The sequence below is a fragment of the Thunnus thynnus genome, chromosome 13 (assembly GCF_963924715.1).
Source record: "Thunnus thynnus chromosome 13, fThuThy2.1, whole genome shotgun sequence".
Classification (NCBI taxonomy): domain Eukaryota; kingdom Metazoa; phylum Chordata; class Actinopteri; order Scombriformes; family Scombridae; genus Thunnus; species Thunnus thynnus.
The window spans coordinates 5,699,846-5,727,328 of NC_089529.1; the positions used below are offsets into that span (position 1 = coordinate 5,699,846).

The window sequence follows — 27,483 nt, forward strand, 5'->3', positions numbered from 1 at the left end:
CAGCAGTATGTGGGTGTTTCATGTATTATACCTGAAGTGCCTTTCTCTCAGAGAGCCACAAGGCCAACAGGGAGAGAATGCTCTGCTAACCTCAATGACTCTTGTAACTAGCTGAAGTGGGATTTTCTGCTGCCTCTTAAGGGCTTCTCTTTTATTTCCAGCAAGTAAACAGAAGCAAATAGACCTGTGATGTGAATTGAAAAAGCTGGGGGTAGTGTATACCTGGCTAAGTGCATTAAGAACACCATTTAAGTGCTTCCCTCAAGCATTCTTGAGAGAGAGGTAGAGGCATTGTTAGGTTAAGCAAGGTTGGTGTTTACACATCCTTGGCTAATGCACAAGGCCTGGGAGAAAAAAAAAAGATAATGCCACAAATAAGAGATTCAGCTCAAAGTCCACAGATCCTGTGCACCACATTGCACTGAATCCCAATTACAATCATGTATCTTTACAGAATTCCTAACAAGAAAACGAAGGTCTGGTTACCTCTATGGCCCTCAAATTACACCACTCTGTCTTCCACAACATCAACAGGATTAAATGTGAAACAAATATTAAGTTACATTTATCCAGCCTTCTCACAAGCTGTGATCCTCTTATTCAGCTTGTTTAAACAATATTTAAGAAGTCCTTTAATTAATTAATTAATGCGTCACATGTCTGACTCAAGGTCATATTTTTGTGTATGAATGGATGAGTTGTGTCCAATCGCATATTCACAACTTAATCAGATCAGTCTGTTTGATATATTGTAATAGCATCATCAGGTCTTTCCGATCCCGCAAAACGATCGCTGCAAGCCATCACACAACAAGCTCAACCCGTTTCACTTCACTGTAGAGATGAAGGGTTTCACTCTTAAATTTTCCTTCATCTTGTCTTCATATTGAACACAGAATATCCCATCTGCTTTCTCTTCCTTCTCTCTTCTAAGCACCCTTCTTCTGCCGTTTGCAGGCGGTTGTATTTTAGGTGCAAGGTGTTAGAAGCACAGCAGCAACGCCTGTGAAAACAAAACTGTTCTGTGATTTCACCCTCACTTGCTTCAGGCATCTCTCACAGCGTCGGGAAACTGCAGCGGCAACAACAAACTGCTGCAGAGCTTCATAAATACCTCCACAACACAGAGGGAGGAACAAGGAACTCGAATCTATGAAGCAAGTCACTCCGTCCAGGCCTCCTCACGTCAAAGATTACGAAATGTACAATATGCTGTATCCAGCAATTTCTATATTATATATTGTTGCATTTTTAAAACGCCTGTGAGATGTGTATATATCTTCCTGTCTCCTGGCCTGTTATTTCATTCCCCTGCAATTCTTCTTATGTATATGATTGTTCTGTTTGTTCAAAGTCGTGAATCAGTGTGTAGCACCAGGAAAAACTATTTCCCTTCACAACATTTCACTATTCATAAAACAATTTACATCATAGGACAGTTTACACATTTAATTCTATAACAGTGATGGTTCTAAAAAAAAATCAACATCCATATTGTCATTTTGTTGTTTTGGTCTTTTTTGTACATACAACATCTACTGTATGTCTGTACATTGTGAAAGAAGAGACTCTGGGGAGTTTTGTCCTTATAGAGGCTATCGTATGGCTATATAACTGATGTCATTTCTACATTTCAGAATTATATGTGTAAACCTTGAAGCCTATTCTCAAGTTGTTCTCTTGACTCTTGAAGGTGTTTGTTACTAATATGTTTAGTTGGACAGGATGGATCAGTTGTTTTCGCTGTGGCAAGACTGCCCTCTGGTGAATCACCAGGATATGATGGAACAGCTGCAATAATGTTGATTAATGTGTCATAAATCATAAGTGCAATGAGTAACATAAAAGACAAGAGGGCAGTCAGTCTTCAACTAGGCACTGTCTACTAACTGTCAGTTTCTGTTATACAGTAGTAATCCTCTGTATTATTTACAGTGGGTATTGAATGATAAACTCAGACAATGACGTTGAAAAGATTGAGAACAACAGTGGGTTTTGGGATGGATAAAGAGATGACAAAGCGTTATGTAGTCAGCAGAATTGTGCAAAATGTCTTTCAACAGGCTACAATTCTTTCTTGAAGCACAATATGCCAATGGTGAGTTGATTCAAACTTTACAATTCATCTTTGCTTTGGCATGGATCTATAACCGATGCTGATGACAAACCCGAGCACGTCCATTTACAACCTCACTAAATGTAGTAAGCCATTTCAGAAGCCGACACGTTTATGAGTTATACTGAGCATGATGTGGGAAAGCAGCTGTACCAGACTGTGTGCAACAAGATGCTTTCACCATGAAAACCACACAGACGTGACTGACAGTAATTGTGGATTTCTAGATATTCATCTTGAATATGACCATAAGCCAAACCAGTGAATGTGTTTTACTAACATAGCTGCAGGCAAGACCACCTATGTTGAGTCAAGTCAAGTCCAAGATCAACCACAGTCGAGTCTGAGCCAAGACTAAGTTCTCTCCCAGGACCAAGCTTGAACAAGGATTTAACCAGTGTCAGTTCATTTTTGTTGTCATTTAAGAGTTGTGATATAACCTGAAGAACCACTCAGAACAATCCACTGGATTTTAAGGTGCACCATCAAGACAAAGCCACAACAAAAACTTCACTTCACTTGGCTTCACTGGTTGCACTTTATGACACTTCAGAGCAGGAATAGACAGTCACACATTGTTCATTCTTGGAAAATCCTTTCCTCTGTGTTAAATTATTCTGCAAAAGCATACAGGCTAAGATTTTACTTTTTATTTCTATGTTTATTTATTTTGTGTGAAAGCTAATGTCTTTAGTAATTAGCGTATGAAATTAACAATATATTTGTAGTACATAAATATAGGCCTATTCATAGCGACGAAATAACAGGAAATGGATGAAATTAAAAGAAGAACTGGAGAAGGAAAGTAATTCAGTCGCTGAAAGACGAGGTGCATCAGAGAAAACCAGTTTTCACAGCAGACATTTTGACTTGTCATGGAGGGAAAAGCACAGGTGTTACTAATCACATTAACAGCTTCTAATTAGGTGTCTCGGTAAACCAACATGCACACCCTGAAACTGAAGCAGCAAAATGGGATTTAGCCATGACTTGTGGTGGACATAATCTCTACTAAACAACAGCTCCAACTGTTAGCCAAACTACTCCATTCTGAATTATACACATTCAGATAATGTCGGCCATTTTTTAATCACGACCAGTGATATACTGTCCTACAGTTAAAGGATCAGTGTGTAGGATTTAGAGGGATTTACTCGCAGAAATTGAATATAATGTTCATAAGTATGTTTTCATTAGTGTACAATCACCTGAATATGAGAATGGATGTTTTCGTTACCTTTAGAATGAGTCTTTAGGGGCGGGTCGGCGGGTCCTCTCCTACTGAGGCGCCATGTTGCACGCCCATGTTTCCACAGTGGCCCAGAGGGGACAACCCAAACACTAGCTCTAGAGAGGGCCTTTCGTATTTTGCGCGGCCACCATAAGTTCTCCTCATAGACTGTGTAAAAATATGGACGTAGTTACATGGATGTATAACGACAACTGGATACAGCGTGGGACGCGGGGGCCCGTTCATTCCTGTGAAAGTTGCTCAGTGGCGCATGAAGCAATAAAAATCGACTTCCGGGTATGAAAGTACCCGGATCTTTCGCCTTGCGCGGCCCATAGAGCATGCGCACAAGTGACTTTCGCTGGCCGAGTCGGCTACTTCCGGTTTAGCCCTCCGGCTAACTTGAATGGGGATAAAACAATTCAATCATGCGGCTCTTCTAGGCTTTTGAAATGTGACCGGACCGAATAGATTTAATTCTGATAGTGAGAAAAGTAATTTCTCGGGGGTTGTGACGCTCAGAAAAATGTATCCGCTGATTTACAGACGTCTCTTTCACAATGTAAGTCTATGGGAAAAAGTCTTTTTGGGCCAGTGTGCACCACGTGACGTTGTAATTACACGGTTTAGCCGCTATGTCAAATTTGCTTCAAAGCCCACTCTATCCGTAACCAGTTCTCTGTATACGTCCATGCGTAGTTACCGTGACGTCATCCGTTGGTTTCTGAAGAGCACTTTTGAAGCTCAAAGTGAGCCGCTCCGGCCGTCGCCATCTTGGCAGTGCGCGACTCTCCCTAACTCCCAGCCAATCAAAATGTGCAAAGAGGCGGGCCGAATGGCTGAAACAAGCCATCTAGCGGCTGGCGGACCTGTCGCTCAAAGTAGCCATGTCCTTCATTATGCATAACTTTACGGCTTATTTTAATATAGGGGTCTATGGGGAATGACTCACTTTTGGAGCCAGCCTAAAGTGGCCATTCAAGGTACTGCAGTTTTTGGCACTTCCGCATTGGCTTCATTTTTCAGCCCCGGAGATTGCCGCTCGGTTCTCCTACACGCCTGTAAGGGGATGTGTATTCAGTTTGTTGCAATCTGCAACCTCACCACTAGATGCCACTAAATCCTACATACTGGTCCTTATATTTAAGACGTCTTGGCACATTTCAGTTAAGTCTAAAAATGCCACATTTAGCAGTTTAATAAATGCAGCCAACCTCCCACCCCCCTTTCCTGGTACTGGCACCTGGAGCTTTCACCGCATCACCTCGTCCATACAGCATGAGGAACTTGCGTCAACAGTTCCTCACACTTTAAACTACACAAATTTAAGTTGGTGATCGATGATTTGACAAGTCATCTCATCTCCTCTGAGTTACAATGTGTGAAGGTCGAGCAGAAACATTAGCTATTGTTGAAATTTTTACAGATCAGGCATCATAAACTTTATACCCCTTCAGTCTCCTGCCTAGCATCAGAGCATCATTAATCTACTTCTTGAACACCTGTTACCAGGCGAAAACTGCGGGAGCAGATTTAGTTTTCTCATCCTAAATGTTTCCCACTTAACTCAAATACATACTCATCCGTTTAAGCGTTTCTTTGTTTTATTACAAACAAATACAGTACAAAATTTCTACATATTTCAAGGCAACATTTTCCTTTTTTCAGTTGCTGAGAAAAAAAGGTCACAACACTTACAGCTTAGAAAAATATGCCCACAGAGGTCAAGAAAATGGACCCATTTAACATTTTCCATATTTCACTTTCTACATGTTGTGACAGAGCACATTTAAAATAAATTTTTCTAAATCAATTGCAAACCTGATTTATTTACAAGGTGTCAAAGTGGAACCTGATGGTAGAGAAAGGGGGTTTTTCAGTACTTGACTTAGTCCAGACTGAACAGAGTACAGTGGATATACAGTCCATGTCATGTCCACAGAATGAGAGTAACCCACAACCTAACACGGTCTGAAAGCCCTTGACATTTGTTATAGATGAATGGATGTGTGTTGACAGCAGCCCTCTCAGGAGTGTGAATGTCTTTCAGGGGCAGTGTTCAGAGTTGTTGATTTAAACCCAGTCACTCCTCTCCCTCTAAAATGTGTGTGTGTGGTCTATAGTCCATGAAGGGTGGAGCTGATGATGTCCATAAAGGTGGCCTCTATGCAGTAGCAGATCTGGACATCAGGGTCAGCGCCACCCAATTCCTCTGCTGTCCTCTGGGGTAAAGTCAGCTTGGAGGAGCCCTCTCCTGGAACCACAGCCTCCTGTGGTTTCTCCTTCAGATACTGCAGGCCTGAGGACGGAAAAACAGCAAACTGCTTATACATTTTATTGAGAACTTTTGAACAATATTCAATATTGTTGTTATGGTGGCGACTGATCCAAACTACAGATTAAACTACAAACTACAGGCCAAAAAGTCCAAAATATGTCCAACATTTCAGGGGTTCGGGGTACAATCATTGGTGCTTCCAGCTGGGTGGAAAACTATTGACAGTGTTTTCAGAGTAGGAATCCAGTGAAAGACCGTGTCCTTTTCCTTAATCATTAGAGGAAATCTTTAATGGATGCATTTTCTTAATTCAGAAGTACTCAACTGTCCAAAATATTGATACAAGTTGGATTAGCCTTATTAAATTTAACGCAGGCCTACTTTAGGGTAAGTGTGGTGCTGCATTATGTAGGGCAATTTTTATTTTATCACAATATCGCTACTGCATGTGACTTAGCTTGAGAACCAGTTGTTTAAGCTTGTGTAGGTACAGAGTACAGCTAATTTCAGGAAACATGAACTAATATTATTTAATGACAATCTCTAATTTGATACCAAACAGAAAATGTAATATTCTTTGTGTCAATTACTACCAGTGTTTCCCCTATATTCATTCAGCAGCGGTGCACTGCTGCTGCAAAATTATGAGCGCCGCTGCTAAAATTTCAGACTATCATTAATATCAACGAGCTACTAATGATTTTCACTCACACACTGTGCGAGCACAATAACACCCTACGTTATTGTGGATTTTTTTAGTCATCTTCCCTCTCTTCGTTCTTCAAAGGACATATACTTGAAATGTATACTCATCTATCGAAGGGGGTTAGCCCCGAAGTTAGCAACAATGCATTAGCTTAACTTGACCAGGCTCACTTAAGGTAGACTGGCAATTCTCATTTAAGTATCAATCTCAGCCACTCTTTAACAAGGAACGGAGAAATGTCTGGCTGATGAGTCTCTGTCTTGAGTTTTTCATATGCCCCCCCCCGCCCCGCCGCTCCAAAGCAGTCAACCTAGGGGAAACACTGACTACAGTTTATGTTGGTTGAATTATTAGTGTCTAACATGAATAATGCCATCTGGACAGCATTTGCCAATGTAAGTGCAAACAGATTCCTGCTCAGTTTTGACAGCAGGTATACATAGAGGCCGTTCTGGGACACCAAAGTTTTTCTGTTAATATTTTTGGAAGATGAATTTACCTAAACACATGTGATAGCAGGTTCCTACTTGATAACCTCATATTTGTTTTCACCAAACTTTTCTAACCATTAACATCCAGGCTACTGGTGGTCACCCAAACAATGAAAACAAACTATTACAAATCATGTGTACTGATGAAAAGTGTAACCTAATGAATAAAAAAAACTTTTAACAATGCCATTTAACAAATTATTATAAATCCCCCCAAGTGAGCAACTATACTTACGGGCGATGAGAGGGTCAATGTCCCTGGCTTTGGTGGCCACGTCAGAGGCACAAACCTGACCAACTTGTACTAGCAGGGCTGCTACATCATCATAGAGCGGAGGGAAGGCCTGACAGAAGGCCACCAGGCATGGCAGGGTGGGCATGAAGAAGGAGAAACGCTTGGCACGAGTCAGCACTAAAAAGAAAAACACACACACACACACACTTAAAGTACACAGTACACCCAAAAGCCAGTGTAAACACTTACACAGTGGCTAGTAGGCTGGTACACACTGTACACTTATGTAATGTAGAAAGAATGCTGCACTAGCAGCCAAAGGCCAGACGGTGGCAGCCAAATATAGGGAGAAAAATATCAAGACATACTGTTTGACAATAGCTGATATTTTCAGGATGCCTAGTGGATTACAGAAAATAGTGAGTCTGCTGGAGGCAAATGTCAAATTCAATGATGGAGACGTAAAAAAGTAAAAGAGAAGTATAGGTGAGTAAAGGAGGCTACAATCAAAAGCATAAAAGAATGACGTGTAAAGACGAGAAAGGCTGTTCACTGACCTGTTAGAAGTGTGCCCATAACACTGATGGCCAACCTGGCCACACTGAGCGACTTGGGTAGAGCATACTGGGTACACAGGTACGACAGCAACTGGATTGCAAAGATCTATGGGGACACACACATTCATAAAAGCTACAAACATTTTTCCACTTATTTATTTAGCAAATATGCAAACACTCAGAAGAGTGCACCCAATAGAGCTGCTTTAAAAGAAACACAACAGCGTGAGAGAGGCTCTGGCACAAGCCCAGGGCAACTCTAGGATTTCAAGCCAGGAAAAAGAGAAGAGAGGGGAGGTTGGGAGGCCTCACCTGCTTTTCCAGCTGGGGCTGGGCCAGCAGTTCTGGGATGAAGTCCAGACAGATATGGATGGAGGGGATGCCTGCCACAGTTAGAGGCAGCAGAGCTTGAGGGTAACCCTGACAGAGAGAGAGGGAGAGAGGGAGGCAAAGAGGGAGAGAACAGGAAATATAAAACTTATGATAAAACCAAGAATGAACATACAAGTACTTTTATATCGACCGTGTGTGTATACGCAGATGCTCGCAGCAGCTTTTGCTTGGCAGCGTGGTCAGGGGTGGATTAGCGTGACAGAGAAAGGATCGGTTTGATGAAGTCCACCATATGGCTGTCTGCTACTTCTGGGAGTACTGCAGTCACTTACCACTAATGTCATGGCAGAATGCGATGACTAATGGGGTCACCATGAGTTGGCTCTTCTTGAAAAACTCTAAGGTATTTTCAGCAATATGGCACTATCCACTCAACTACTCATGCAAATGGTATTTGCATGATAACATTACTTTCTAATGGAAATATTTGGAAAGAAGGAAGGAAGAAAATCTAGTTATGCAGAAATGTCATATAGTAGCACTCAAGGGTGGTGATTAAAACCACAGGCTCAAGAGCATAATGTTCCCCTGTTGCTCCTGGATTCAGTCCTGTTACAACACTCTCTGTCCTGTGTTTCTGACTCCGTAAACATGTCAGCTTTCCCACAGTAACAATAAAACAAGTATCAAATGTACAACCCACTGCATGTTTTTCCACATTTGTGTTTTACCTGAAAGTGGACCAACTTGGCAATGTTGGGGTCTGCAATGAACATCTGATGCAGCAGACAACAGATGAGACATTGCACCTCCCTCAAGTCACTGAGCAAGCCTCCCTCTGTCTCAGCATCCTTCACGCTCCCCCTGGCTCTCGGCCCCAGGCTTCCTTGTTTCGATTTCCCTGGCATGGGGCCCCTAATGCTCCTCAGCAGGCTCTCAGTGTTGGCCCCCAGCTGCTGCTCTTCAGATGTTGGCAGACACACCTCCAGGAGAATCTGGACAGCTGCGCTATCCTGGGGTTAAACAGAAACATGCGGTTACCACGGCTAGGTGTGAAAAGTCATCTCTCACAAATTTCCAGAGTAATTTCATGTCATATTATTTCTCCATTCATGCTTCACCGAACCCCCATGACATGGAAATAAAAATAAGTGTATTCCCTGTGAAAGTGTCAGTTAGTGGCTAAAATACCTGCGCAGCTAGGAGGGCGTTCTTCAGCTCCTCCCTGGTGACCTCAGGTGTATCTGGCTGTCCAGGCACACCCAGGTTTGAGACTGTCTGGCTCTGCCGATCAAAGTCACCCGTCTCCTTCAAGTGGCAGTGTAAGTAGGCTTTTGAGGCCAGCAGGTACCCATTTAGCATGTGAAGGACAATGTCCATCAAAGGAGGACACCTGGAGGAAACAAAAAAACAAAAACATACGTCACACCTGTAGTTTGTTTGCTTCAGATAAACAGCAACAGATAAAATCCACACAACTTCAGTGCTGGATAAAGGAATCAACAACAATATGATAGATACCAGCGCAGTAGAATCAGAGCTACGTTAAGCTTTATTAATGTTGGAGACCAGATTTTGACAGGAATTATTTTTGCCTGCCATAACAAACCAAATTTAAAGAGTAAATGCTCTACAGATTCAATAACCATACTTGGTCTGACCATCTTTAAAAAAAATTACAAAAACTCTTACTGAATATATGTTTAAATTTTAAAAAACTGCCTTTTATATATTTGTCTAAGATAAAAATCTGGAAATATACCAATATACAACCAGTTATTTGGTAATAGAAAACTTAAATTCCACATTTTTAAGAATTTTTTCTTTACACAATACTTATTTTTTTATTAATTAATTTTACACAGTATGCACACAGCCTTTTCTTCTGTTGTATTCTACCTCAGACAATCTGCACTTTTCCTTTTTATTCTCTTGAATCCAAATTATACAGTTTAACATCAATTTTATCATCTGCACGTCTGCACAGACTGTCCACATGCAGCTAAAAACATATGATGAGGACAGTACCTGCTGACAATACAACAAACTTCACACAGCATCAACAGAACTGTGTGTCTGTATCGAGCCCTTTAGAATATAACAGTCCTGTAATAGTTACCTGTACACCCTCTGATCACAACGCAGCACAATGAGAGGATCCACCATCAGGTCGTTCTGAGTGTACTTCTGCTGTCTGAGCAGCTTAGCTGAAGGTTGGAGAGCATTTACTGTCATCACCCACAACCTGCAACACAAATACATGACTTTCAACTGTCGTTCATATCACACTTTTGGAGCTTAAAGAATTTCATTTCAAAATGAATTTTATTTTGAGACATTGTTGAGTCTAACATTTGAAAAGACTGAAAGCACACGAAAAGAAGATTTTAAAGGATAACTAACATGTCTGGTTAATAAAAATATCATGCTAATCCAGATAAACTACTAATGATGAAAAAAAAACTGTCAACAATTTGTGCGTTTGAGTATTTTTCCTCCAAAATTAAATAAATCAATTTTGGAGGAAAAGTACTCAAATGCTACTGACCTATGATATGAAATACTTCAGCAGGTGTTTTGATTTCAATAACTCAGTCACTCACAAATTACCCAGTGGCAGCATTTCACCCTCTATCTCTCTTATCAGACCGATGCTAAACTATAAACAGTGAGGTACTCTTGGAGTTTCAAGAGTAACTGCCTTCCTGCAGCTTGTGCACTGGCATCAATCAGAGGATCTGTGTGAAATTTGACACTGCTGCCCTCTTCCTAGATTCACAAGAGCCTCTCATCTAGCCCTCTGCAACATTCAATACTACGAGAGGGAGTGAGGAAGAGTCGAGGGAGGGGGCAACAATCCCTTACATTTCCCTCATGGAGAGAGTCTCCCTCAGTTTTCCCGCCCTGAGCTCTTCTTGTAACAGACCCCTTTTGGATCGATAGGATGTCTGCTCAGAGCTTTGGTAACTGTGCTCCTGTTGGCTCAGGGGCAGAGTGAGGGTCACCCTCTTCTGTCTAGAGAGTTCACACAGGGCTGACAGAGTTGCCTGGCTCAATACCTCTGATCTATTCACACAATAATCACTGAGCAAGAAACCTGGGGTTAAGGGCAACAACTCTTGTTCCACAGGTCTTTGTTTAATCCATTTACTGAGTCTCACAGCAACTTTACACAGCCTTGGGAGAGATGACACCAAGTCAAGTTCTACTATACTACTTCTACTGAAAAGACATAAAATTATGAGGTTAGACAGCAGCCAAAAAGGGAATATCACTTAATCTGTGGATTCATATTGATATTTTTCTTATTAAATTGAACTAAAGATCCCAAAATCTAATTAGATACTTATGTGGTTATTATTTGGACTCTTTATTGATTCTGAGTCCCAATACCCAAGTGATGCCATTAAATGAAGGAATACTAATAACACTCTAAGGCAGAAAATATACCATATCCACAAGGAACATCAATTATATTGTACAAAAAAAATGTAAACAAACTGAATGTTCCAATTAACATCATGTATTATTCCCACGTGGAATTCAGTGGTATTTTCACAGTAGTATTTTCTCTTCTATGTCCACACCATCTAATCGTGTCCAGAGCATGTACCTGCGGGGCATCACAGTGTTGAGGCCCATCCAGAGCTTGTTGAGGGTCTGCAGTATACGGCGAGGCACAGCAGGCTCCAGCAGCAGAGCCGTGCTGGCTGTGAGGGCCTCCGCGTAGGGGATCAGATCTCCAGGTGAAAGCAGCGTCAAGTGCTCCAGGATCCGCATCAGCCTGGGACTGCTGGATGGTAACTTCTGGAAGGCTGAGGGGGAAACGAACGGTTGAATTCCCTTAACTGATTTGATCTAAATGCATACACCGACCCCTGCTTACTTCCTACCACCACCAAGCCCAGGGTGGCAGAGGAACTATACAATATTTCTATTTCTTACCATACATGTCTTTTTCTAATTAAGTATATCATTCTCATTCTTGTCACCATTAACCCGAAGATGGTCACAATGCAGTAGGATCGTAAAAAAACATTCCTAGATGTATTACATAACACAATTGCACCAGTTTGCATAAATAAATTTAATGTAAATGTATCCTGTACATTAAAGTGCACGATGGTGTGTGAAACCGATTATGTGTTATACTTGCAGCTGGTCAAGGATCTCTATCAAAGAAGAGCCAATTACAGCATAATCCTCTAAACCCTGAAGAATTAACCAATGAGATAAGATTTCAGTTGGATAAACGCATTCACCTGTAAATGCCATATTGTCTTCCTCTTTTAAATCTAAATTACTTCAGTGTACACTTTAATCGTATCTTATGAACTCAAGTAATGCCATTTTTGTTTCTATTATTTTAATGTGTGGCCCTGGTTGTTAATTGTTTAACAGAAAGGCATGGGAGCTCTAAATGAGGAACTACTACCCTGCTCTAACCCCATTGCTTTCACCTTCCTTATCCCCACCCGCCTCACCTTGGTGGAGCTGGCTCTGAGTGTATCTGCAGGTGTTGCTAGGGAGCATCATCTTCCTCAGCAGGGGCAGGGTACCAGTCACTTCCTCCTCACACACCCAGTCCTCCACTAGACATAGGTGGGGGTAGTTGGTGGCCAGCAGCCTCAACAGGGCAGAGTGCAGACCTGGGAACAGGGAAAGAGAGAGGCAGGTTATTTGTCAGTTCATTACCCCCAAGAGGTATAACTGATCACCTGGGCTCTTTATCACAGCCCAGAAAAAAAGAGTATGTAGTAGGTTGAAAATGAAATAAATAGAGTAGGGATATTTACAGTAAAGTGATATGTACTCTTCAGTTACAACTATGATCTTGGCCTGTGACTTACATATAAAACATATTAGGAAAAAAATGGATATAGAGTTGTAATGTCTCACCTCCAAGCTCCTGTTGCAGTCCCTGGGCCTGGGTAACCAGATACTTAATGGGGATTTGGTCCATCAGGGCTGCTGAGTAGGACTTCGGCTTCTTCTGCATCAAAGCTTTAAAAAAAAGGGAAAATAGGGTCAGTGAAGTAAAGAAACTAAGACAGAAAATATAGGGTATGAAAACATAAAGCAAGAAAAGGACAAGAGGGAGCATAAGTGTTTTATTTGGCTGTGTAAGGACGCAAGAGCCTTTGTGCCGATGCGTTCGAGGAGCGGAGGTGATTTTTCATTGATGTGGGTTCATTACCACTGCTGATGGGCTTCATTACTCCTTCCTTGAAGGCTGTGGGAGCACTTGGGTAAACACAGCAATTAAAGAGATGGGCATAAACTCTCACATAAATCTGGCCTAATGAAGGGCAAGAGGAGAGCTCGTCATGGGAGAGAATAAACACTGACTAGGCTAACTGCAAATGCTCAATCTAACCTACAGCTGTCCTAGTTAGCTAAGCTACCACAGCCATTGTACTTGGCTCTTTGTCAGCCCTCCATTTATTCTCTATGAAGCAGCCAACTTTCAGTACCCAGAGAGAAAAGGATGAATGACTGCACGTCCAGAGTGAGAGCGTCTCCTACAACTTAACAGAAGACAAAAGCTGCCTTTCTCCTCTCACTGCCTGACAAATACCCTCCATCTCAAATACAACGCCTCCTTCAGTGGAGGAGATGACAATGAATGCTCTTTAGAAAGGCAGAGAAGGGGAAAATAAGAAACAGAAAGGAAGTGAGCCAACAGCACAGAAGAGAACCAGGCACAGTGCAGTGTTGTATTAGACACAGTTATTGTCTTATTGTACATACCCAGTTGTTTGGTGCTAGCCAACAGGTTCTCCTCATAAGACAGGATGTAGTAGAGGATAAGGAGTTGGGTGGTGATGGAGTAGCGCTGTCGTCCTCCTCGACTAACCTCCCCTTGCTAAAAAATAGAGAAAGAGAGAAGCAAAAACAAAGCTACAGGTCAGGGATAGGCAGCACAACAGCGCTCCACATCATCAATGAATGTTGGTATGGATACTTTCAAAAGGTTCATCTGTAATATAATTTTGTTCAATACTTGAGGTAATAACCATTACAAAAACACAATTTACTCTTCTCTTTTTAAAAAAGTATCTTATTACATTATGTAACTTTTTAAATTTTTAAAAATATATATAATATTCTATATAATTTGATTTTGGTGCTAATAATGCTGCAACCTATTACTCAGTTTTTTGCAATGTGTTTAAATGTAATCCATAACTCCTGAATCCTGATAGCAGCACAGGGGTATTTATTTACAGATCAGAAGCAACTGGAGGGATGAGGATGAAGAATATAAAGTATAGTGTGCGACAGTACAATAGAGTTACTAGAATCCAACAATAATTACTGCTATAACAATTATAAAATACAGTAAATTCAGGTTGGCAGAGAAACTGTTGTGATATTAAAGGCAACAGTCTGTAAAGTGTCCTTTGTGACACTTGTCATTCTTGCAACTAAAGAGGAGAACTTTGCCTTCAAATACCCACACATACTGTTAGATATAAATAAAATGAGGAAAACTGAACCACATATGCAATGTACATTGCCATTAACTGTTAAAGGTGCAGTTGCTGTGAAGCCCTAAGACTGACTTACCCCAGCAGAGGCCTGGAAGACATTGAGGATCTCCTGCTCAGTGATAGGCTGGTTGGTGGCCTCTGGGTTGGCCTTGGATGCTGGTGTGAGGATTGAGTTGATATAGGCGTCAATTAGGGGAATCAGTTGGGTGTGGATGGGGGTGGTTGTCTCACAGAGCTGGCGATAGATCCAATCCTGGAGGATAAACACAAGGACAGCACCGCAGGACAAAATTAATGTTTTAAACATACATAACACTTAGCAGTTTGCCATCTAGTCATTATTATGAGTCATCTAGTGCACAGCTCCTACCTTGATGGACACTTTGTGCTTGGTGAAGGCTCGGCTCCGAAGCAGCTGGTAGATGCAGTGAATGGGGAGGAATCCTGTGATGTTGGCACTTAAGTTGTTGGTCACTGCAACCCTCACCGCATGGGCTGTAACCACCTACACAGCAGATATAATAAACAAGTTATCAATAAAGCAGCAACTGAAAATTGACAAAGAACACCAACAGAACAGTACAGTTTCACATCACTCACTATTATAGTGAGAAAAACATGACTTACAGCATCATACATAAAGTACATACACAGATGTAGGATTGGGCCATATGATGATATATACTGTGAGACTGTATATGTTAACGGTTTGAACTGAATTTCGATATATCATAACATATAGATATAAGATTACGTATACTGTCATTGAATAACACACACAGATGTAATGCAGACATCTACAAGTAAGAAACATGCTATGTTGACAGGATAAACTGCTGTCCACCATCGCAGTTTGTCATATCACTCTGAAATGGACTCAAGAAATATCTAAAAAATATATAATTAATTTATATTTTTTATAAAATATAAAAAATATAAATGTACATACTTCCATCTAAGCAAACACCATATTAATGAATTAATCTACCATTAATTTATAAAGGGTGTTCATTTGATGGCGTGATAATAGCTATGATGTAGCATGTAATTATGATCACAGTTTAATCAGTAGTAATAATAATAATAATAATAATGAGTAATTACGTTCATTAAACATGATAATTCCCCCCAAAATACTGCATAGTGTTAAAATATTGTACTTTCAGAGGGACATTTTATTTAATTTTGATAACTTGTTATCAAACACGCTGCTACATTTCTGATTTTACAGTAGGTATTGATAGGGAAAATAAATTAAGTGTTGGTAAAAATTAAAATCATGGAACACTATTAGCTTGAATCTAGTTCATCACTGCAGGTATAATGTATGTACCTGTTCTGTGAAGATCTCCTGTGTGAAGATAGTCTTCATCTTGCTTAAAGAGCTGGGTTTGATGGCAATCTGTAGAAAGTTGAACATTGACAAAAAAAATCCCAAAAAAGATAAAGAACATCAACAGTGGTGGGTTTACTGTGAGTGAAAACAACCTGCAGGCAACAGTACTGGCATTTTGTAATTCCCTCCTTTCATATTTCATAAGAAAAATTCTACATGGCAGGCACAACACTGAATTGATAGGATTGCCCTAGAGGTGGAAACAAACAGGCTCTAAATCCAATTACATTACACATCTTAGTGGAAAATACACTGAGACAGGAAAACTACTTAGCACACAGGCAGGAAACAATAGTGCACTTAATAAGTAATAAAACAGCAAATTGGCCACAGGGTATAGAGTGTCTTGGTAGATATGTGTATGCTGCAAGTGTTTCATCAGTGATATAGTCTTTACATGCGCCACTGCTGCAGCGGAGGAGTTGGGCCAGTGGCTGGTCAGCCAGACTGATGTATTGATCACTGCCTCCCTCCCTCCCACCTACAAACCTTACCTTCATCCCCAAAGTAGAGCACACCAACTCAATAATGGAGCTGAGCTGGTTGCTATGGAAGTACATGGCAACCAGTAATAGCATCTCTCCAAAAGAAGCAGATACGCCTGCAGCACTGTAAGGAGGAGGACACACATATGCATGCGAGGCAAGTGAGAAAAGACACTTAGACTTGTTGTTAATCCTGCATCTTACAGGACAGAATTTTAATCAACTGATTATGCTAGTTGCATCAACCCACACACACACACACACACACACACACACACTTCTATCAGACTGTATCCCTTTAGTCCCCCCTTAAGTCACTTAAGACTCTGTGATGATTTATGCTTTATGGACTAGAGTCATAAACACACACACAAACACACATACACACACTACTGCAGTTATAATTTGTTAACACAGGCCATATTAAAGCTATTTTAAAATACAAACAAACCAAAGCTTCATCTGAGTTTGCGGAGTTTATCACTGCCTATTTCCCACAAAGAGTAAACATTTACAGAGGAAATATCAAATGCCTCCAAAGATTGGACATAAACAAAGCTAGCACTCATTAAAGTGTGAATTCAGATGTGGGATTTACCACATTTAACCTCACTATGATGTCCAATAACCACAGCAATAAATCATGAGGCATGACAGCTTCCTGACTTAGCTAATAAATCCCATATGCATTCTATATTCTACTGCTCCTTGGTTTTTTTTGTGTGTGAGTATTATTGTTTCTGCCCTTCTCTTTCATTTGTCATAAAGTCTCCATAAACTCTGTGGTTCACACGCTCCTCTAAAGAGGGAGACCGAGACCATATAAGTGTACGGTTAGTGCAACAATAAAGAAGACAGTTATAGTAGTCAGATGGAATACACTATCAAACATTTGCTGAGGAAAATACCACAAAGAAATAATAATTTGACATAATAAGAGTAAAAGTTTATAAATCAATGCATGTAACTGACAAACAATTAATATTGAAATACAATAGAAAGGAGGAACCTTGTCAAAATGAGCATGGCTGTCAGAATTACACAGTGTGCACTTAATATATTCATAAAATATGAATAATGCTTTTTCATATTGGCTAATGTTACTGATTATATAAAATCAGCCATATCCAACATATCAGCATACATGTTTTCACTGACCGTTTTAGAGGTTTACAGTATTAATCAGTGATATATTATGGGTGCTGTTTAAGGATTTTAAAACAGCTTCTCAAGCTGGTATAATGTTTAGATTGGCAGTATCATTCAGAACAGTGCAAAACTGTTTGCTATATTGCAAACTGCATGCTGAACGCAGACATATCTTCCAGTAATTGTAGCAGAGGTAATGCTTTTTGTACATACAAATTAATTCATAAGTACCATGGGTGACCTCTATAACCTCTGTGTTATTACCTAAAACAATTATATGGTTTCATCAGGACTAATGATTCAATTAGAAATGAGTGGTATATATGAAATGAATATTGCAATATTCATATTTTATTATATTACTAAAGTAAGTCCTAAAGATCAAATTTAATTTACTGTTCACTTAGAGATGACAATTTTGAAGCATTGTATCTCGTTAAAATAATGCCTGTTGTCATTGGTATTAATATGTAGAACTTCTTACCTCTCGAAGTATTCCTCCTCTTTGATCATCCAGCTGAGCCACATGACCATCAGCTGCTCCTGCTCTGGCGTGCTGGACACAGAGCATAACGTTCACACCCCATATAACAAAGGACAATATTAAATGCCAAAAGACTGCAGACAAGTCTTTTTTCAGGCAAGACAACATGTTAGGTGAATAGAGTTCATGAAACCAACCTATTTGTGTTTGATCAATAAAACAAAAGCTTCTAAAAATAGGAGCCAGTAAGAGTAGCTTTATGTACCTGACTAGAGTAGGGAAGGCCAGCAGCTTGCAGAAAGACAGGGAGACAAAGCGAACACCAGCAGGAGTGGCCGGAGGCCGACTTGTCATCAGCTGCAGCAGCTGCTCGGCCTCTTCATCAGTAGGTCTGGAGCAGGATCACAAAAAGTTTATTCTCTTTAAGACATAAAAACTAGACTAAAGTAAGCGTTCAGAAACAGGCAAAACACTTACTTTAAAATCTCAAAATCAAACTCTAAAAACAAATAAATTTAAATTCAAAATCATGATCACAAAAGTATCAAAATCATGATCAAAAGTATCACAAAATCAGACTACTGCATCCTCTTTTACCTACCTGAGACCTGCGATGCCCATTAGGGCACAGTACAGTCGGAGCAGAGCGCTGGCCTTCACCACATGCTCCTCTCTGAGGCCAGAGTACCCTGAGCCGCCCTCTTCCATGTCACCGTCGTTGGGCACGTGGGTGCTGCGTGAGCGTGGCAGGATGGCGACCAGCTCCAGAAGCAGCTGTCTGCGCATCTGCCACAGTACCGAGCTGCTTTCTCTCTTTCTCTGCCAGTGCAAAGAAAAAGCAAAGGACAAGCATGAGTCAACGGCTGAGCTTCCATCCAAATGTTCATATTGAGGCTACAACAAGCCAGTGTTTTTTGCGTTTTTTATTTGATAAATGATTTAACACTTAATTTTCATCAATTCATTTTCCCTCAATCAATTAATTGAACAATCATCGCAGCACCAGCTTCAGTGCAAGAGTAGGGAAACCAAAATATGTACAGAAAATATAAATACATTTGCCCAAAGCCTTTTCCACACAGCTGAGGGAGAGCTTTATTGTCTATAAAAAAGATAATAACATTGAAAAAAAAGGCAACATAAACATTTGATGGCATCTGCAGAGAAAGGCTGATTGTAAAAAGTATCTGCCCTTGATAACATGCCAGAAAGGCCAGCAGATGGAAATACACATGATTCCACTTATAACTTAAGTGGTATTTCAAACATTAGCTTCAATTTGGGACAATCTTAATTCAAGAGCTGACAGATAGGAAAGAGAGCAAAGAAAGGGGGGTGATGTGATACAAAGGTCGCATGCAATATTTGAAGTTGGATGTTGAGGACAAATTAAACCATCTGAGTGTCCCAAAAGGACACTATAGATAATGACAGACACTGTGTATGAGAGGGTTAAAGTGTGTGAGAGAATGCGTCCATAGTTGTTGCTCAGGATAATGACTACATTACATGCACATTAGAAACCCGGGCTCAACCCTGAGTAAGATGATGCTACTATGACTACAGACACAGAACATCTTAACTTCTTATTCTCAATATCTAACCAATAAGTGAAATCATTATTCACGTAAGCATGACCTAGTTTAACTTAATTTAGCCCCATTTTACCCAGTAGATTCAGATGAAGTGGCTGTATGTTTGCTTTAACATGGTGACATTGTTGTAATGTGTACTCCACAACATCTGGTCTCATCACCTAACACACCAAATCTTCTCTATGTAAACAAATATTTGTGTTTAATTCAACAACATTGCATGCAATACAGAATAAACTATTGCCCCTCACCTGTTGTCCATTGCGAATGAACATGCTGAACCAGGTACGGACTTTGCTATTGGTACCCAGTAGTAAACCGCTGACATAAGAGACGAGGGGACTGACTGCCTCATCTGCTGTATCTGGTTTATAGTCCAGAGTCAGAGCCACACCCAGACCAGGCAGATGGCACTCCTCCACCTAGGGATATACAGAATAAACAAACACACAGCATATTATATTTGGGATTTCCTCATTTTTTGTATATGTATATTTTTTGTGATTATAGCATCAAATTATTCTTTCTCCAACCAACTCCTAATCGTTGGTGTGTTTTGGTATATTCAGCATTTAAAGTAATGCATAATATTTTAGTTATTTCAACAACATTCCTCTTCAAAATACTATTCCTGCTGTTACATCACTGCCCACCGCTGTTTCGTGTCCTCCTACTGTTAACGTTACTATACATCATCCCCGGGCTTTCTTGCGTCATTTGTCCATGTGTGTTATCTGCTCTTTTGATCGTTCTCAGGACATTTTTTGGTCAAAAACCTAGTCTACTCTAAAGTAGCATCTGATCCATGTGTTAACAAACACCAGCTACCAACAACTATAGCGGATTAGTCCCTGAAATGCTCTAATTTCAGCACAACACGACATCAATTCCTCAGCCCTTTTGTCTGAGACCATGAAGTACAGCAAAGTATGAGTCCTGCTGATGCATCCTTCAGCAAGGCAGTGGATTTCTACCACCTCCTGAGGCTTTGCTCAATAGCTGACCTTGTGCTGTAACCTCCCTGTGAGAAGGGAAGCTAGAAGACAAATTTCTCCCTTCAGGGATTGTATCATAAAGCACATCACCACATAAATCAGCAAAGAGAAAAATATTGTGTTTCTAACCTTAATGAAGCCAGTGTTTGTTTCTAACTAAAAATAATATATTCAACTTGATTCAATTGGACATTATTACAAATAACTGTGATGTTTAGGTGTCAAAAAATAGCCTTGTGTGAAACAGGCCTGTTGTTCGGAAATAACAGCTCCAAATGTGTTTTCTGGCAAATCATTCTTAATTAACAAAGCTGTGTAACACATGGCTTGTAATGCAACTTACTGTATCAAATATATTTTCATTCGAAGATTAAAAAGATCAGGTTTTTGACACCGCTAATGAGAAAGCCACTATTTTTAGCTTTTGAAATTTACTGACTGAAACTGATAAGATGCGAAAAATGCACAGAATAGTAAAAGGTAAATATAAAAAGTTAAAAGTAAAGTTTTATTTCAAACATCCGTAATTAATGTGACTAAGACTAATGACTAAGTCAGAATTACAGCATAAATTTGGAACAAATGTATCTTCCGCAGAATATAGCAGCTGTGGTGGATTCTCTCTTCTCAATTAGATCAAGTTTGCCGTCTTGTGATTATGTTAATAGTATCACTGACCACCATAGCTCTGATGTTCAGGGCCTGTGAGGGGTTCATCTGACAGAGCTGCCTCAGGGCTTCAGTTCTGCGTCGACCACCAACGCTCTCCTCATCCTGACGTTCTCCATTCTTGATCAAACCTCTGCAAACTGCAAAGACAGATGTGCACATTTAAATAAAATACATGACCATACAACACAAAGTTTAAAAATACTTTGGACCGTTGATTTTCCATGGAATTTGACATTTTAACGCTTTGAATTGGGCAATTTGGCAACATGTTCACTCAATTTGATTTTACTACTTCTACGCTGCATGTCATGTTTGTTTAACCATGTAATCCTTGCCTGGAGGTCTCCTGGTTGTCTGTACATCACTGACAGTCAGTCCAGTGTATCATTTCTCTAATATCATGGCCAAGTCATGTTCTTCCATAAATACCCTAAACCCTAGAATCATGACTCATTTATTTTCCTGTAAATAAGATTTAACAGTCATCAGAGGACAGCCTTTCCAAAGCCTTATCTCATTTCCCCAGTACTTTTCCACAGCTGACAGTTTTAAAGGCAAAATGTTTATGGTTGACTGACTGTGACATGCACTGAAATGATATTAGTTTCCATCTCTGCCACTTCTGGATTATTTCATATTGCCATAAAGGAGTCAGTGGAATTAGGTCTGGTTACCAGCTTGTGTTCAATGTGACAGACCTTGATGCTTTTAGACAGAGCCGTTTCCCACACTTCACCGTTAGATCAATTCATTTCACTTTCAATTCAATGAAATAAGGTCTTTTCCAGTAACAAAGCCAAAAGGATTCCTTGATGTTGACTGCTATATAACACACACAAATAAGCTATTGACTTAGCTCTGACCCTCTGTGTGATAAGGAGTCACTGGAGACAGCAGGCATTTTCTTATAATGCGTCTCTCACAGCACACAGAGCACTCTGTGTGAGCCAGAGTGAGACAATAATGTTCATCATCAATCAAAGATAAATACACACACCCTGAGGCCAGTGGCATGGCTAGAATTAGCGGGGGAACCGCTAAACTCAGAAAGAAAACATGTGATGGCATCTCAATAACTGTCTACCTATAGCTGTAATGAAAGCTTCCAAGATAATGTTATGGTAAATTCCTATTTCTGTCACAGCAGGTACACTTATCAACAATATGAAGCTAGTACTGCCAATTAAGCAGCCACTCTGTCTCACATTATCAGCTGACAGCGTGTGCAGTGTTGTGGGGCAGATGAATTACCTTCATTGAAGCTGTCGGGAACATTGGCAACCAGCAGACACAGAAACCAGTCTCCGTTGCGGACATGAAGCAAAGCCTCTGCTACATCCACGATGGGCAGCAAGGAAGGCAGCTCTAAAAGAAAAAATACACACACATTCTAAAAAAACAATTTGTCAACTGCAGATGACAATATCACTGAGGTCAATTATTTTCAGGCTGGCTTTACAGCAGTGTTGGCAATAAACCGGGGGCAAGGGTAAAAATGCCCCCTGAAATCTCAGAATGCCCCTAAAAGCTGTGATTGAGGGGCAAAAACTGCCCCCAAGATTTCAATAAAAATAATTATATATTTCCAGTTTAGGCCAATATCCTAATCCTACATTAAGCCATCAATTTATTTTCATTCAATTAATTTAAGTTCCATTTCCGTCTCTAACACACACTCACACCAACAACGTTGTTGTTCAAACTATGCTGCTGTAACGGTACCTGGCACAGGCCAGGCAATCCTGCACCTGCAGTGACGTTGGCTGCTGCAATGGACCGCTATCTCATTAAAAAAGCTCCAACTGTTACAGATGAAAGCAACCAAAATCCTGGGCCATCACCAACACCACCTCCAGCAAATAAGATGGCAAAGAAAGTTGCTCATTCTACAATTAAAAAATGGAAAATAGACTGGCTTGGTGTTGAAGAGGTGAATAGGACGATTCTCCTCTTCTGTAAAGTATGCAGGGCTCACCCACCCAAACATAGCTTTAGACAGCTAAAAGCTAATCACAACTTTGGTAAAGGAAGCGTACAGGTCAAAAATTATTCAGCTCATCAGCTGGTCACCAAAGCACGCAAGCATCATGCATTTGCTTACGGTGAGTAACATTAACACCAACGCAAGAGACTTTAAAATGTGGTTGGTCTGGCGCGTTAGCTAACATTAGTGTTAGCAAGGTGGCTAGATAACGTTGATGTTACAGCCTACATGTGGGTCTTGCCGACTGGTGGGGTGATCAGTGCTGCTGACAAATGTTACTGAGTGCACTAAGTGCAGTAAGCTTTTAGTCCCAAATCTAGAGCATATTTTTTCAGTCTACTAACCAGTGATGCAGTGCTGGATAGTTGGGTCTATAATGTTATTACATCCATGCTAAAACGTCAGCGGGGCTAAATTTGGGGATGAAATAAAGCATGTTAAAAAATTCAACTGAAGTTATTTCCAGAACTGCATCAATAAAAAAGGAATATTACACTCATTTTGGCTCTTTTTGACAGTACTTGTAGCTACTAGTCTGTAATTTTGGGAAACACCTGAGGCTGTGGCATGCAATGCATCAGTCCTACAATGATAAAATCATCAATGTTAGACTGGTTTTGACTTGTGTAGAAGATCTGATTATGACATTATCCACCCAACCAGAACTTTTGGTAAATCTAATTAAATCAAGTCCATTAAATATTGTCATGATCTTGTGATCATTATCTTATACTGTCATCTAGTGGTTCACACTGAAGGCTCTTCCTATGTAAAATCTAAGTTTTTGAAAGGGAATAGGCCTGCATTGTTTTGCTTTTCATGTGCTTGTTATTGTAGTTTTAAAATGTACAATTTTCTACAATTCTACAATTATTATGAATAAGATGGTGTATACTGAGGTGGTTGTGGTTACACAAGGTGGATGTATGCATGTTAATCTGGGCTCATGTCACAATAAAAACAGCACTTTATGCACTAATTACTATTAGTGCCCCCAAAATTTTGTAAATGCCCCGATTTTTTTGACAGTGGAGAGACAAAAGTTGCCACCAAACAGTCTTAAAATTTCCAGCACTGAACCAAACAGAATATTTCCAGTAAGTGAGGACACGTCTGACACGGACAGCCTCCTGCTGTGCGCTACATGTGTGAAAGGGCAATTCTAGAAAATGTCCAGACCTGATTCTCCAGACACTGTCCAGAGTTCATGTGTAAAAACAGCTTACTGAGAAGATGAAAGGAGTTGGGTACCTGCTTGTAAAATGCAGAGGACATCTGCAACCTCTTCCAAGTAAACAGGGCTTTCAAAGAGTTCAGAGGACTTTAGGAAAAATTCTCCATTCGAGTCTGCCACCTAAGAAACAACAAGGGAAATCAAGTCATCCTATTAGGTAAAGATGAAAGTACTGAAGGACAATTGTAGTGCTGAGAAATACATAATTTGTCACTCAATGTGAGAGCAGCTGCCAGAAATGTGGATGCCAACTTAAGTTTTGATGAACAAGTAGAGGCGCAATCTTGTTTCTTTCATCTGGAACCCATTTCCACAAGTAAGATATTTCGAATTCTGCAATTTTACTAAGTCGTTCATGATTTAATTTCTCTTTCTTTAGACAACACTGTCTCCCTGAATTCAAGCATTAATCAGATGTCTCTTTCACATCGCATTCTACAAAACGCAGCAGCTCAGACTTTGGCTGGTAAAAGTCCCCCATTTCTGAAATGCCTTGGCAACATATCAAGAAGGCTAGTTATCCAGGTCGTTTACAGTGTAAAATCATTGATTAAAAACCTCTTATAAATTTGATTTGTAGATTTGTTAGCATAAATTCTTTTCTTCTAATCATGTAGCATCTTGTTTTCGTTTTGTATCTCATCAGAATTATACTTTCAGGTGCCATTTAACTTCATTAATATTATCAGTATACTGTGATTTACTGACTTATTTGGGGACCTCTGACTGTACCTTATTCATGATAGCCAACAGTTCACTGAGGGCCAGACGGAGTCTCCTGAGGGGATCACTGTGTTCAAACTCCAGGGTAAGACCGTGCTGTAGCTGTGACACCAGGATGCTCTCTCCATTAGAGCCACCTGCCTTGTGCCTGGTAGAAGAGATGACATATGAGGTATACTTCTAAAATTTACTCTCAATGAGTTTTAGAAAACAGTGTTCAGAGTTTTTCCTGATTAAAGCAATAAATGTATGACTTGATCAACAAAACAGAGGCAGTCTATTCTACGCATTACCAGACTGTAGCATTTATCATGCTACTGTGTGTAAGTCAGGTGTACCTCAGCTGCTGCTCCTTTCGTGCATCCTGCTCCAAGGCATGAAAGTCCACAGACAACAGTGCTACAATGGAGTTGACAGCTTCTACTCCAGAGAGCAGGCGGAGGATGAGCTTCTTGTCCTGTGCCCAGGACTGGCTCTGATCAGCTGGAGCACACAAAGCCATCCTCACCAGGCAGGGCAGCAGCAGCCTCAGCTCTGGGTCACTTAGAGCTGCCAGGCGCACCACGTCCACTTTCTGCATAGCTTCAAAGGCATAGGAGCTGACAAACTGCAGCCCTGTACTGTCTGCCATCTCTCTGCTACTAAACCCTGTGGGAACAGGCAGAACAGACAAACAATTTAAGGGCATAATACGATGCCATCTGGAGTAAATAAAGTGGAAAAGTCTCCCAGTCTGGACATCTTGTTGGGCATGAGCAGGTGTACTAACTTATGTTTTCGCATACACAACAGAAACTCGACATAAGTATATAAAAGCCAGACAAGTAGAGCTCATCTGACAGTTAACGGGAGTCACATAGTGGCAATGTATTCATTTCAGTTTTACTAACATTATCTCAGACCCATGAGTAATGTACTTGTTAGTTAATTTCTCTAGAAGTTTGGTTAGTTAGTTGCTACAGTATACCGTAAGGGTTGTTGTTACTATCGTCATGAGAACATTACTAACAAAAACAAAGTGAATGATGGCTACGGCTAACTAGCCGTAAAGTCCATGCTAATGCTAATACCGGGAAGATTAAACAACGTTTAGCTGGCGTGAAATATGCTTCACCAAGTCGAAACATACCCTCGATTTGCGAGTGGCGCACACACACAAATGTTTAATGTATGTCTTGTTAAAGTACAGCAAATATCGTGACTGTATCGCCGTTAACTATTACAAGGCAGCTTATTAACGCTAACTAGCTACTAGCTAACACTCATTCACTATCTCCATTGCTTTTGGAGCGCCTCTTAGCATGCTACAAGCTAGCAAGCTAAAAGCTAGGCTAACTTGTCAGACGATAATACCCGCGTGTACTGTCTGGTCTGTCTCTGTAGTGCAAAGTCTAATGTAAAAACAATAACCCGACAAGAATAGTCTTACCTCACTTACTGGGATGATACTTAGTCTTTAAAAGAAAGAAATGTCGGCATGGAGGCCGTCAGACCTCGGACTCAGCCTCTATAGGGAAGTCCTAAGGTAGCCAGTGTCACAGAAAGAAGCTCGATTTAGCTGGTGCCGATAGGTTTATGGAAATGTCTTTGCATTTTTTTCACGCCTTGTCTGTTATAGATTCCGCATGTCCACTTGGATCTTATCTTTATCTACAGTGGTTACTGTGTCGGTGTGACAGTGAGGGAACTGTTCCCGTCAGCACGGTGGAGCAGCGCTGTCTGACTGACAGTCACTACTAGCTGCATGATAGTCAGTCCTGCCCGTGATTACTACACATGGACTGGGCTGACACAGGCACATTATTAAAAGACTGTAATGGAAACCTTATTTTATTTGTAGAACAAAACAGAAAACAAAAATCGGTTTACGTAATGTCTGGTTCCTTGGATCATGACTCCACAGTATGTGGGAAAATAGCTGAAAAGAGCAAGTAACTTGATGAGCACTGCCTGTATAAATACAGATCACCAGTATGTTTAACTGAGTTTTAATTACATCCCTTATATGTCCAGTTTCTGCACCATGGATAATGAATGGAAGCAAACTGTGCAAACACCCAACGGTATCCAATCTTTTCTCCAGGCTCTTGTGGTAGACAGGCTTATTTATACTTGGTTAAGCTTCAAAAAGTCATTTATTTGGATGACACAATAAACATGAATTAATCTTAAGAAATCTGAAAGTAGCACTTCTAAATTGCACTATATTCAGACTTGGTGACATGGAACACTTGGTGTTAGAGTTATGAAAGGACATAACCAGACAAATATCCCAAGTGTCTGTAGATTCATAACTATTAGACTTACCTACCCAGTCATTGAAAT

General features: G+C 40.4%; 2 protein-coding genes across 8 annotated transcripts in view; both read right to left on the reverse strand.

Annotated features, from left to right (window-relative positions):
* Positions 1 to 3,638, reverse strand: part of auts2a (activator of transcription and developmental regulator AUTS2 a) — a 478,003-nt gene extending 474,365 nt beyond the window's left edge. For all 5 annotated transcript variants that reach the window (XM_067607423.1, XM_067607422.1, XM_067607427.1 and 2 more), the window contains exon 1: positions 3,354 to 3,638. The gene's annotated coding sequence lies outside the window, so the exon portion shown is untranslated. The remainder of the gene's footprint in view (positions 1 to 3,353) is intronic.
* A 1,295-nt stretch (positions 3,639 to 4,933) lies between these two features.
* ints2 (integrator complex subunit 2) lies at positions 4,934 to 26,905 on the reverse strand. 3 transcript variants are annotated; one of them, XM_067607431.1, is made up of 25 exons: positions 26,597 to 26,905; positions 25,497 to 25,806; positions 25,168 to 25,306; positions 24,453 to 24,555; positions 22,469 to 22,582; positions 21,224 to 21,354; positions 19,802 to 19,972; positions 18,557 to 18,774; positions 18,221 to 18,346; positions 17,956 to 18,027; positions 16,332 to 16,446; positions 15,775 to 15,843; positions 14,812 to 14,946; positions 14,518 to 14,694; positions 13,699 to 13,813; positions 12,847 to 12,951; positions 12,432 to 12,596; positions 11,561 to 11,762; positions 10,067 to 10,192; positions 9,139 to 9,340; positions 8,679 to 8,960; positions 7,927 to 8,034; positions 7,615 to 7,720; positions 7,058 to 7,234; positions 4,934 to 5,646 (listed from the first exon to the last, which is right to left on the reverse strand). In XM_067607431.1, exons 2-25 carry the CDS (start codon positions 25,787 to 25,789, stop codon positions 5,465 to 5,467), a joined length of 3,633 nt encoding a protein of 1,210 aa, XP_067463532.1. In that variant the 5' UTR covers positions 25,790 to 25,806; positions 26,597 to 26,905; the 3' UTR covers positions 4,934 to 5,464. The 3 variants fall into 3 exon arrangements, with proteins under 3 accessions (XP_067463532.1, XP_067463531.1, XP_067463533.1); XM_067607430.1 differs by having other exon boundaries at positions 26,588 to 26,905; XM_067607432.1 differs by lacking the exon at positions 26,597 to 26,905 and adding an exon at positions 26,288 to 26,504.
* Between the last annotated feature and the right edge of the window lie 578 nt (positions 26,906 to 27,483).